This window comes from Cygnus atratus, chromosome 1 (genome assembly GCF_013377495.2).
Source record: "Cygnus atratus isolate AKBS03 ecotype Queensland, Australia chromosome 1, CAtr_DNAZoo_HiC_assembly, whole genome shotgun sequence".
Lineage (NCBI taxonomy): Eukaryota > Metazoa > Chordata > Aves > Anseriformes > Anatidae > Cygnus > Cygnus atratus.
The window spans coordinates 176729767-176742548 of NC_066362.1; the positions used below are offsets into that span (position 1 = coordinate 176729767).

General features: G+C 36.0%; 1 protein-coding gene across 2 annotated transcripts in view; it reads right to left on the reverse strand.

Moving 5' to 3' along the window:
- The window catches only part of VWA8 (von Willebrand factor A domain containing 8), a 188723-nt gene that overhangs the window by 24878 nt on the left and 151063 nt on the right, over positions 1-12782 (reverse strand). For both annotated transcript variants that reach the window (XM_035553444.2, XM_035553445.2), the window contains exons 38-39: positions 526-634; positions 185-341 (exon numbers count right to left, since the gene is read on the reverse strand). In XM_035553444.2, coding sequence (XP_035409337.1) covers positions 185-341; positions 526-634 — 266 coding nt within the window. The remainder of the gene's footprint in view (positions 1-184; positions 342-525; positions 635-12782) is intronic.

Sequence of the window (12782 nt, forward strand, 5' to 3'; positions counted from 1 at the left end):
TGGCTTGATTCAATAAAACATTGCATACATCCTGTCCAGAACAGTTAAACACATGCTGGTAAGCTCTGTTAAATTATAATGATCGGGATAAGGTAGTTGCTAAATGTAGTTAATAAAGAAAATTCCTTTCAGTCATGTTTATCTAGTTCTTTTGGAAAATGCAAGGGAAAATAAAGACTTTCACCTCTGTTTAAAGGCCTTTTCACCCATCTCTCGAGCAGCTCTCTTAACCTCTTCAGGAACAGCATCCTTTTCAGCTTGCGATATTTGGTAAACCTTATGGCCAGCATCCAGTCGATATGGCCCACCCTTGCCACCTAACCCAGCAGTGTCTCTCCCACCTAGGATAGCAGAGATAAAAAATAAATAAATTAAGAATAGGCATTCAATAAGGAAATATTTTCTTTTCTGCATTAAGTAAAATATCTCTAAGCAGAGAGTAGACTCGTATACATCCATTTTTGACTAGTACAGCCTCTCTCTTAGACATCCTTCCATGAGGCATAAAAAATAATGAATGAAAACCTGTTCCACCAGCCCAAGTATTTCCACCAACATGAGGCATGTTGTTTGGATCCACTTTTCCATGCTTGGGGGAACTGACATCCAAACCACTGTCCCTCTGAATGGTTATCTGTAAAATAGACAATAGAGCCATAAATCTCTTTTATATCAAGCAAAACCACTCTAACAACAACCTACTAGGTTTTTACTCTGCTCCTGAGAGGCATGTTAGACCCACATCAGACCTCAGAATATACATCTCAACCACTCAGCACATTCAGATCTTGCCCACGCTAGAAAAATAAGTGCTTATTGATAATAACTAACATAATTTGAAATTCCACTGTAAACAGGATCATCTGCAGTCTGAATACTTCTTGTAGTATAGGCAACACCTGTATGTATATCCAATTTACAGATTTCATGCGCACCCAACTACAGCTCCGCATTCTTTATTGATGGGCAGATTGATCATCTTTCCGTGAACAGTGACTAAATAAATGGCATGTTCTTCTCATATTACACGTTCGTGTAATCCTTAACTTCCCCACCATGACCACAAATCTACAGCAGTGGGTTTTCTACTGCAAATGCCTGTCCAGTGACAGCACTTTCCCCATCAATTTACCGTACCGCCAAAGGCTCAACAGCTGTCAGATGGTCAAGACTGAGTCACTTTAGACGGGTTGGATTTAAGTGGGTGAGTGAAGGTAAAAATAGTTTATCCTGTTATAAACTCTGAGTCATGCAGTGAATCAATGATTCATGTGTAAACTGCCCTTCAATTACTACACTTCCATAATTTAATGTCAGTTTACTATTATATGAAATTCAATGACAGATATAAAAGCAATGTCTTTATATCTAACCTCTATAGATTAACTTTCTTCTCATTTACCATAATACATTTATATCTCTGATGAATTTCCATGCCCCATTAATGACAATTTATTGCCTTCTCAAAAGTTCACTGGCATTATGAGGGTTTTCATTGGAACTGTATAGCAGTTTAATTCCTGAGTTCACTGTCTTGTAGACCCAATACTGACATGAATTCCATACATGTTTTTGAACTGAAAACATGTGTTCTAACAACAGTGTCTTGGCAACTATTCAAAATATAATTTACTTCCACTTTACAGAATTGATATTAATTCAAAGAGGTACAATACATCCTCTGTGAATCATGTCATTAGCGTAAAATCAAGATCTAATCTGTTAAATTACATTAATTTAACATTTGTATAGGAAGAAAGACACTCAACCACAACAGCATGTTACCCTTAGGGGTCTATACTTTTTTGGTTTAAGAGATTTCCTCCAAAAGAAACAGTTCTTTTTTTTCTGTACAACCGATAGATTTCAAAACTATCAAAAACACTGAGGTAAGCAATACTCACTAAAAACTTAGTTCAAAGTAAAATCATAAAATCAAAACTGTAGTGTCAGCTTCAAGAATCAAAACAAAATATTCTGTAAAGATAGAGAATAAAATGATGGTAAATCCTTTACATTTTCATCCTTCTGGGTTGTAGAAAAAATGCACAAAATTCTGCAATAGAAAGCTCTATGAGGCAAACATAGTTCGTGAAACAGATACCATATTCTATTTTTGTCGAGTTTTTCTACTGACAAATTTTACTAAATACTACTATTTTGAAATACAATTACTGTTTAAATTTTAGCAGTGAAAAGTTTAGTAGACAAAAAAGCTGTTCACATAAATTTCTCAAATATAATAAATTGTTCACAGATTTCTAGTAGATATGTATTAGGTTTCAAAGATATATATATATACATTTTACAACAGTTTTGATCTGATTAAAGCAGGTATTCTTAACTTTGAAACAGAATACGGTTAACAGAAGATCTTTTATTTTAAAATGACATAAACTTGTTAAAAGAACAACAGAACATCCTACATTCTATTTCTACTAAAACCTTGAAAAAAAACCTGCATGGGAGAGACAAAAAAAAGAAAAAGAGACAAGTGGTACAATCTATCACAGCTTAAGAATGTATCCTCCTTACTATTTTTTTTCTATATAGTTAGTAGTCTAATGGGTAAAATATTTGAAAATTTAAGGAAACTAGAATGGAATAACACCAGCAGAGGTATAAATATGAAGGCAGTGAATTCCAGCAGTTTTACACATCTCCTTGTTTTTTTTTTAAATAACATCTATGCAAACAAAAGGAATATTTTAACAATCATTTTTTGTTGATGCTGGATTGCTTGTGTAATTTATTTATTTTTTATTTTTTGAAATTACCGCACACTTAGAAACTATGCTAAATTAGCAAACTGTAGAGCCTTTGGAAAAAACAAACAAACAAAAAACAAACAAACCAAACAAACAAAAACTTCTGGATATACTCTCTCAGCTCTTCTTTGAGCTGTTACGTAATGCCATTAGTGACTTACCTGTTTTTTCTCCTCATCATTCCTCTCTCCACAGTAGAGTTGCAAGGTAATTTTACAACTAACAACGTCTCTCTGCTGTGAAATTATTTTTATTTTTATTTTTATTTTTATTTTTATTTTTTTTTCCTCTAGAAAGTAAAAATTAGATTAGCAGACAAATAGAATTGAAGATATATTTTAGAAATAATTAAATAGTAAATCACTGAGTCTGGACATGAAAGCAAAGGAAGGATGAGGAAAAAAAAACGAAGAAAAAAACTTTTGGACAACTTTGTACATTCTTCAGCATGACGTGTAAAGAGATGGAAAAGCCATAGATAAGTCACCCCTCTGAGGTTTGAAGGAATTCTTGATGTTAGAACTGTTGGAAAGGTAGATTTAAGGGTGAGGATCCAACACTATTCTGAAGCTGGCAACTGAAAGACAGTCAGAGAGGAAAATCTAGTTTGCCTGGAGTGAGAAGAAAGGCAAGAAAAACAAGTATTGGAAACACAGAAAAAGCTCAAATATATTGAAGAAATCTACACTAACTTTTCCAAGCTTGTCTGAATGGAATTTCTAAAACTACTAAGATTTCTCTTACTGTTCTGTTGGGTATCTTCCAAATATAAACTGCTTGCTCAAAAGTTGACCAGTCCCCTCCTGCATACTCAACTTCTAAATCTGTTGTAAGATTTCTATCAACTTTGCTTCTTTCAGTGAAGAGTTTTGACAGCTTCTCCTTTTAAGAGAAACTTGTGCTTTCTTTATATGCTTTAACTGCACTGAAAGGCTTTATTCAGTATCGTGAAGTATCATTTAATGCCGTCTGTTGTGCATATTACAGCTCTGTAAAACAACAGATGAATTCAGTCTAGAAACATTGAGTTTCAGCTATGAGGTAAGGGTCAGAGTAGAATAGCTGGAGAAACAGTGATAGTGCTTTCCTTCTAAGGCTTCCTTTTCATTTCCAAATTAACCACCACTTCCAAAACTCTGCATGAATGTTTTAATTGTGCATTATCTAAAATTGTTTATACATTGGTGACTCATGATTCGAGAAGGAAAGCAATATTCCACTGCCTGTTTAGGCAGGTTCTTCAAGAAGCAAAACTGCCATGCTCTGCTAGGACTAGTGATAGGACTAGAGGGAATGGACTCAAGTTGTGCCAGGGGAGGTTCAGGTTGGAAATTAGGAGACATTTCTTCTCAGAAAGAGCAGTCAGGCATTGAAACGGGTTGCCCAGGGAGGTGGTGGTGTCACTGTCCCTGGGGATGCTCAAGGAAAGGTTGGACATGGTGCTGAGGGACATGGTTTAGTGGGTGATAGCGGTGGTAGGGGGATGGTTGGACGAGATGATCGTGGAGGTCTTTTCCAACCTAATGATTCTATGATTCTATGATACAAACGTTACTCTCATCTTACTTTCTAAAGCCCAAGGCCCATGTTTTCAATAATCATCAATGATCTTAGTCCCTGCTTTACAATCTTTTTTTTTTTTTTTTTTTTACTGTATTATTTTCTCAGGCACGTACACTAATGGGTAATGGGTGCATTTGAGAGGACTTTGTGGATGGAGACTCTGCAGGTGTTCCAAAGTCAATGAAACAAACAAACAAAACCTGAGAAGAACAGAAAGATGCTAAAGGAATGGGTTTTACTGAAAGGACAATGGTATGAAGAAAGAGCTTGAGAGAAAAGGAAATGAAGAGAGAAGAGCAAATACCAAGAATTGTTAATGCTTTGACTTAATTTTCTGGTCCTGCCCCTTGCCTCATTCATTCCCTACAGCAAGGGCAGCGAGGCGCAAACAGATCTTAACACTCATTTTACATTGGACGAGAGATACACATTATCTGAACAACGTGCTCAATATCAGTTCCTTCTAAGATACATGAACGCATGCCAAACAGCTTTACACAGTTACACTTCATTTGTTTTTTGGATATCGCTGGGATTCTAGGAGCCAACTGAATAAGGGTAACTGATAGAAACAAATTCACTTTGGAAACTAAATAATCTTATCATCCTTCATATAGTAATGTAAAAAACACAGTTAGGCCCAGAGAAGCCAGCTACAGGATTTAATGCACTCAGCAACGCAATGAAACCAGGTGTTTCACATCTGTGTCGCATTTATGCTGAACAGCTATTACATGCATACTGACCTGTAACAGGGGTCACTATGAAGAGGAGGCAAAGGTTGGTTGTTTTTTCTAGAATTCAGCTAGTTGAGCAGACTATGGGAATTAAAGGGAATTTACATTTGTAATAACCAAATCTTAAATTATGTTCTGAAGTGGATCTAGAACTACTTTCATGCCACATAAGCAAATGGGAGATTGCATTCTATTGGATTTTGATGTGAAATAATCCGATTTAATAAAATAAACTCTTGGAGAGCAAGAAATCACTGGCATACATCATTGAATGCAAGGCCCAATTTTGATACTTTATTCATCCCTCTATAAAAGACTGAATTTGTTGAGAATTGCACAGCTGACCCAAATACAACTTGCCTTGCCTCTACAAGATACTGTCACAACTATGGGAAGAAAGGAGCTTGCAATAACCCATTAACAAAAGTGTGTGAATTATGGAGAGGCCTGCTGTAGTCTATTATTAAAATGATTATGTCCTACACTTACATCAGCATTTCATACCAACATATGCAGTGCTTTCATAATTACATACTTTCTTTTTGAGCTCAGAATTCATTTTACTCTCATATCTTAAAACAAATCTCTCAGGCAGTATGAGTAAAATTGTTTTAAAACATTATCAAATTTAGTTTCAGCTGGTTTTGTACAAGAAAGCTTAACAATATTTTAGCACTCAGTGTACTTATTCATGCACTGCAATGAAACTGAGAAAAAATGTCTTTAAAAAGAAGCTTCCACACCTCAAAGGCAGTCCCAAGTAGTCTGACTACATATTTCTGTATCTCAGCAAGTGTTGGTTGCCCTCAATTTGCTTGTGCCAATAAAATAAACATAATAAAAGAGTCAACAGCCAGTCTTCAGCATGTCTGATGACAACAAAATTATTCTATTGGTTAACTTTTTATGAGGTGCTTTCAATAAGCTATTCAAAGTACATCTAGACTGCATATATCTTAATGTTCAAACTTCTCTATTATTAGCATGCTTGTAACAGTGTCTGTCCAATTTAGTCAGCAAAATACACAATTCAGTATGCCAATTTTTCAGTCCTTCAAATTGCAGTGTTCATGACCTTCAAGTCTGCCATCTTTTCACCTATGCTTTTTATGTCCATACATCAGCCCCTTATTGTTCGAGTCCGTTAAAATAAACTGATGTCTAAAACACCAGAAATTATCTCTGGGGAAGAGACAGGGAAAGAGATAGTGAATCTCATCTCCTCCTGTATAGTCACACTTGAAATTCTCTCTATTCCTGGGATTCTCATGCAGGAGATATAATCAACAACTTTCAATATTTTGGATGCCCATAGCTTCATTACAGTCTTGTAAGACATATACTCTCTAAAACAAGGGGCAGAGCACGTACTTATATTTAACAGCTCTCAGAAAAAGAACTCATGGTTATAGGTTAGGAAATTTCATTGAGACTTTGTAAGCAGAGGTCAGATGAGGTTGAAAATATTTCTAGCTATGAATAGGAAAGTAATAAATGCTTTCAGTAAAATGTGAACTACTTTTTCCTTGATGCAGTCTGGGATGCATCTCTGGTGAAGACTGATTTTTCTGTTGGAGCCATTCCTGTCGCCCTACCCTGTACATGACATGCTGCTTCTGTTCAACACACTAAATCGGCTAGAGAGTAAATGGCCTTTTAATACAGCAGCTTTCTTCAGCATTCTGATTTGGTTAACTTCATTAAAATTCCTGAAAGGCAAAAGATGTGTCAGTGCCTCCCATTCAGGAGTGCTTGCCAGAAAAGCTCCTTTGCAACGTTCTCAGCAACAAAGGCTCGTTTCTGCTTGAGGACTGGTGAAGAAACTGGCTTCTAATGGAGGAGAGCTGCCGCATGCACAGGGGAACAGAACTTTCCTCTGTTAGTGTTAACGCTCCTGGCACTGCCAGTACAAACTCGTATCTAGTCCACTTACACAAGATACAATGCTTATTTTAATAGTCTGGATACAACTTCAAAAAAAGGGGAGAAAACAAGAAAAATATTCTAATTCCAAGCTAACATCCCATAGATGTAAAGGGATGCAATTTGTATTTAAAAAAAATGGACTACAGTTACATCCTCAAACCTCCCCAAATTAAATTTTTCTTATCCTATCAGGTATGTTAAAACAGACCTGGTCATTCCTTACAGGATCCTCCATCTTCATAACAGAGATAGATGGACTCACAGCTTAATATAGACTAAATATACATGCACAAAAAGGCAGAACATTGTTTACAAAACACAAGTAAGCGAAGTCTGCAGTACTTACAGCTGTAGAGAATATTTACATAGGAAGATTTTAAAAAAGAAGAAGCTAAGGTGACCAAACAACAATTGTTTTCACAAGCACTTATTAGTAATGATAGTGCATCATTGGATGTTTCTTACTTCTTTGAAAAAAAAATAGGAAAAAGAATGTGTACATTAAGGTTGGAGGTGCAATACAGTTCACATGACTTAAGTGTTTAGTTTAATGCAAGGTAAGGACATGTGCAATAGATTAAGTAGTTACACGATTATAACATCCTGGAAAGCAGACAGGTATAGGCAGATTCTAGACTAGCTAGATTCCATTCTTCTTTTACTCTTTTCATCATAAAGGGAAGAACCCTGCTAAGATACAAATCTGAAGATAATCACTCTTCTCCTAACATACCTGGGACACAGAGGGAAAGAATGAATGTGCTATTTTGCCTTGTCATTAATATAGAGTATATTAAACAGGGTAGTTATAGTCAATGAAGAATATGTACACATTTGCCATACACATAAGCAATTGCTGAAAAAAAAAAAGAACTCCAGATCCTTACATAAATTTAAAAAACATTACAAATAGTATAAAGTAATTAAACTATTGATGTTTTCTTACATAGCATTCTTCCTTCATCAGTACTGTGGACAAAGATTTGTCATACATCAGGAGATTATGCAGGGAAAGAACTGAATATATCTTAAGACTTCTGTCCTACAGGTGATTTAAGAGATACTGATTTGCTCACCAAAATCTGGAAAATCCTTCATCACAACCATACGTTATTATGAAAGAAGATTGACTTTGTCTGTAATGGAACATGACTATTCTCCAGGTGAAAAAGGCATTAAATAATCCAACCCACAGTGGCACAAAGGATTAGGAAATGTTTTCCACAGAATGCAGAATGTATTTTAGCAGATGTGCAAAGGAGTGATTTTTCCCTGAAACTAAACCTTTGTTTTGTTTTAGCTTCCTCCCTAAGCCCCATCAACAACCTTAAAACCTCAGTGTTACCCTATGCTGTATTTAACAAGTCACAAGAGCTTCCTTTCCTCCAGTACATTTTTTTAAATCAGTAGCATAAATAAATGTACTATTTTCTCGAAGAGTATGTGAAAGCTCCAAATCAAGGAAATCAATAGTTAATCTGCCTGTTCCATGTTGTTTTTGCATTCCATTGTAAAACTGATTCAACCAAAGACAGAAAAAATCAGATTTATAATTTGTTTACATAAAACAAGCGAGAGAAAGACAAAAACTGGCAAAAAAAAAAATCTAATTGCTTCCACTACTCTTACTTGTACTGTATCATATACAGTTTTTTTCAATGTTCTAAAAGTTAATAGCACAATTTCTATTCATATCAACAATGCAAAATTGAGCCCACAAGTCGTCTTTCCACAGAAAGGAATATTCAGTATTAGACAAGACAATAATCATGTATGCAATTCCCTCTGTCTTCAGTTTTATCCTGAAGTGAAAAAACATTAATGGCACTGCAGTATAAAATACATTTAATAGGCTTTAGTCATTCATTTTGCTTCACTTTTATTTTCTATCTTGTCTGCAAAACTTTGCAAGAATTCAAAACGAACTAATGAAGCTTCATGCATTATCTGACTCCCAGGAACATTTCTTTCGAAAAGTAGCTTTTAAAATTCATACAGGCATCAAACTTTCATCTCAAATAGCAAACCCACATTGTAACTTTAATGCAATTTTAGATTTGTAAAATACAAGCAAAATCAACACAAAAAGAACACTATTTAACATGCAGCCACTGCTGGTGTAGGTCTTCATTTGAACTAAATGCTGTCACTCTAAGAATCAGCTCAGAAACTCTGCAGCAGTGGATGCATTACAATCTATTGTCCACGAATACATACATTGTGACTTAAAAGCTAGATAAACTAAATGAAGTAATGATAGACTTTCATATATTTTCTTCTCTATCTAAAAGATCCTCCGTTATGTTAACACCTGTGGAAATTCCATTTTCATTTGTTATTACTGAAAATTGCCATGTCAATTATTTTCAACTAAGAGATCACCTTTTAAGTAAACTACCAAATATGATCAGAGCAGATAGTGTCTGGCTTGGTAACATCAAGGCTCTCCTAACAACAATAAACTTGGAGAACACTGAATTTGATTTTCTTCTGGAGTATATAAACAATCCACAACTAGAAAGAAGGGATAAATGGATTATGGTGACAGTAAGGAATATTCTGGACAGAAAATTGCAGGGACATTGCATGGTCAAAAACAAGTTGAAAAAAAAATACACATGAGAGCAGAAAAGCTTTATTTTCTACAGATCTAGGACTTGTCAAATCTGTCCTTAAGAAGCAGAAATATAATTTATTAAAGATAAGTATATTGTTTTGGATTCTATTTAAAGATAATTATGATGTTTTGGGTTCTAAAAGAATATTTAGCACCACCATAACAGACCAGATGATTTCAATTGTCACAGCATTTGTCCTCTCATTAATTAGAGAGCAAGTTTTCTAATTAGAGAGCAGAATCATTAGCCTGGCTCTGACAGCAGGATTTCACTGGCGTTAAGAGCTCTAGCACGTAAGTCAGCAATGTGCACTGCTGCAGACTTTGAGATTCAGAGGCTGCTGTGCTGAGATATTATATTCTCTCCCATGAGGGCTGTGGTCTTTCAGAGGAAGTTCAGGGGAAGAAAGAGGAACTTTGTCCTGGATCAGCCTGCTCTAACAGGAAGCTAAGGTTATTTCCATTCCTCCTCTTTGTCTGTCCACTCTAATTAGGCTGGAAGAGCTTCAGGAAAAGGAATGTATTTTAGAAGCGTTTGCATAGTGCTCCTGACAAGTGCCTCACTTCAACTGAGGACATTTATTTGAGAAAAAGTAGCTGACAGAGAAATGGTGACCTTTATTTGAGTTTCTTTTCCCAGTGGAGAATTTTAGGGATGTGAACTTTTCAAGCTCCATGGGTCCCTGGCTGTCTAGGCTCATGTTTCCCCATACTCAATGCCTTGTTCCCATTTTGTTAGAATGAATCATGCAGCCCAGGAAAAGGTCACAGAGCTAAACCCACACTGTGCCCCATGCCTGGCAAAGAAGCCCAAAATGCCACCCCACTGAGAAGTGCTAGAGGGCAATGAATAGTTGGGGCTGGAGTATCTGTGTCTCATGGATCTCAGCACTGCAAACACTTCCAAATTATTTTATAATCCAATTACTGAGTTATAATCCAGTATTTTATAATCCAGTTATTGACTAGGTAACACTGTCACATGCAGTATTTCAAGTTTTTCAGGACCCTGCGCAAGACTGCAGAATGCTGGCATATGGTTATTTCTGAACTTATGAAAACACTCCTCTGCATATGTTTTTCATAATTTACGAAGTTTGGACCTATATATTTAAGGCGACCAAAATCACTGTTATTGGCTCACTGATGCCCTCATGTGGACAGAATAGCCACTTGGTCCACAGTAGAAAAATAACTTGAAGTATTGAGTGGGGCAAGGACCATGCTTGCTAAAGGTTATGCTTTTATCACAGATTGGGAACTGCAGTTTTGCCCATATCAGTCTTAACATCAGTAAAAGGCTGGAGTTTTTTCAAAATGTTCTGAAGTACAATGACACTTTTGAAAAAACAAACAAACAAAAAAACCCTGCCAGTATAAAGTGGGTGCTGAGCAGTAAACACAAACAAGTTCAGAACATTGAAATTCCTGAATCAATTATACTTAAGATAAACATCCAAGCTTAAAAATAAACTTGATCAGGAGAACTTGCATTATCCTAAATTTTCAAGTACAAACTGAAGCCTCAGAAAATCAAAAGAAAAAAGAATGATTTGGATAAAAGCAAAAATATTAATTCCCTTGAAAGGTAAGTCATTGTATGGTTGTGCATGAATAGTTGAGCTGAGTACAAATACAATAAATGAGACTGTTCAGGAAAGGGAGTAAGATGTTTCTTGCTCAAAGATGGCAGAGAATCAAACAATTGGATTTTTTTGGCCTCAGCTCAAATAAGAGAAAAAGGCATAAAGGAAATCTCCTTCCATTTCTAAGTGTCCATTTCTCTAAATCTGTAAGTATTGCTTTGCATACTGAAGACGGGATTTGGATCCAGACTGCAGACAGCTAAAGGTAGGGATGTCCCAGGTAAGCCAGGTGTCTGTGCTTACCATTACAGTAGGTGGTGGTTGAGGAGCCACACAGCTAGAAAAATGCATGTCTCCTTCAGGGTGAGCTATTCTGGCTCTCTTAGTAACAATGGGAACTCCCTTGCTTAGCTCAGAAGTAGACGCAGAAATGCCTACAGGTCTGGAGCTGGATACTACTCATCCTTTATGTTACTCTTCAGCATTTCCAAGCACACCAAGAGCAACCTACACAAGCTGCTGGTGTATAAGTACATGTAAACATTGTTTAAAGCAATGAAATTGAACTGCTTTTGCCTGTAAATACTTTCATTTGCTATGTAGAGTGTATCTGCTGTGTTCTTTGATCTAGTAACATCTTGAAAGGCAGGTGGGTAAAGACCACAGTAGATCAGGTATGTCCTTCTCAGGGATGGAAGTGTTTATCTCCTGATACTTCACCAAGGCTTGCAGAAGGCTACATTATGCTTAAGCATAGCGAACACACATTTGAGTGAAAAATTTTAAGAAAGTGTGACCCTTCGTAAATGATCTAAGATTTTAATAAGACAGTTTGATCAACTAGGTCCTATGAGTTAGAAGAACTTGAAGCATGTTTTCAGAGGGTTTAGGCATTAATATACGAAGGCATGCCTGCTGTAAAGCAAAATGCGTACAATCATTTCATATAAATGAAATCAACATATCAAGCCTTGGCAAGATTCTCCAGATCTTTTTGTTATGAATGTTTGATTTCTACAACAACTGTCCAGGTGATTTCCAAAAACATCTAAGGAAGGTACCCACAACATACTATGAAAACTCAAAGATAACTACACAAGATTGCTTTTGTTCCATAATATCAGTAGGGAGTGAAAGAAACAAATCTAACAGTCCTTCAAAAAATCAAGAGAAGCTAGTTCAGGACTAAAAGCACCACTACTTTTTTACCACTTCACTTCGCCCTTGTTCTGGCCATGCAATGGAAAAGTCTAATTGCAAGAATTGTTAATAAGCATTACACTTTTTTTTTTTTTTTATTAATTCCTCTGTAGATTTTACTAGACAGTAATTTGCATACTGTATCACCCTTCCTTCCTGATGATCTCCAGTATTTCATGATGATTGACCTGAACTGCTCCCTGCTACAATTGGAGGCCAGTCCAGCTGTGTAGCATAGGGATTCCTAGGTCTTTTTCCTAAATTGCTCTGAAAACTCTTCCCCTAAATACACTTCGAATTCTTGTTCATTATGAAATAAGTTCTGAAGTCCTGAAGGACTGTGAAGTTATGGCAATCCCTTGAAATAATTCTAATTTAAGAGAGT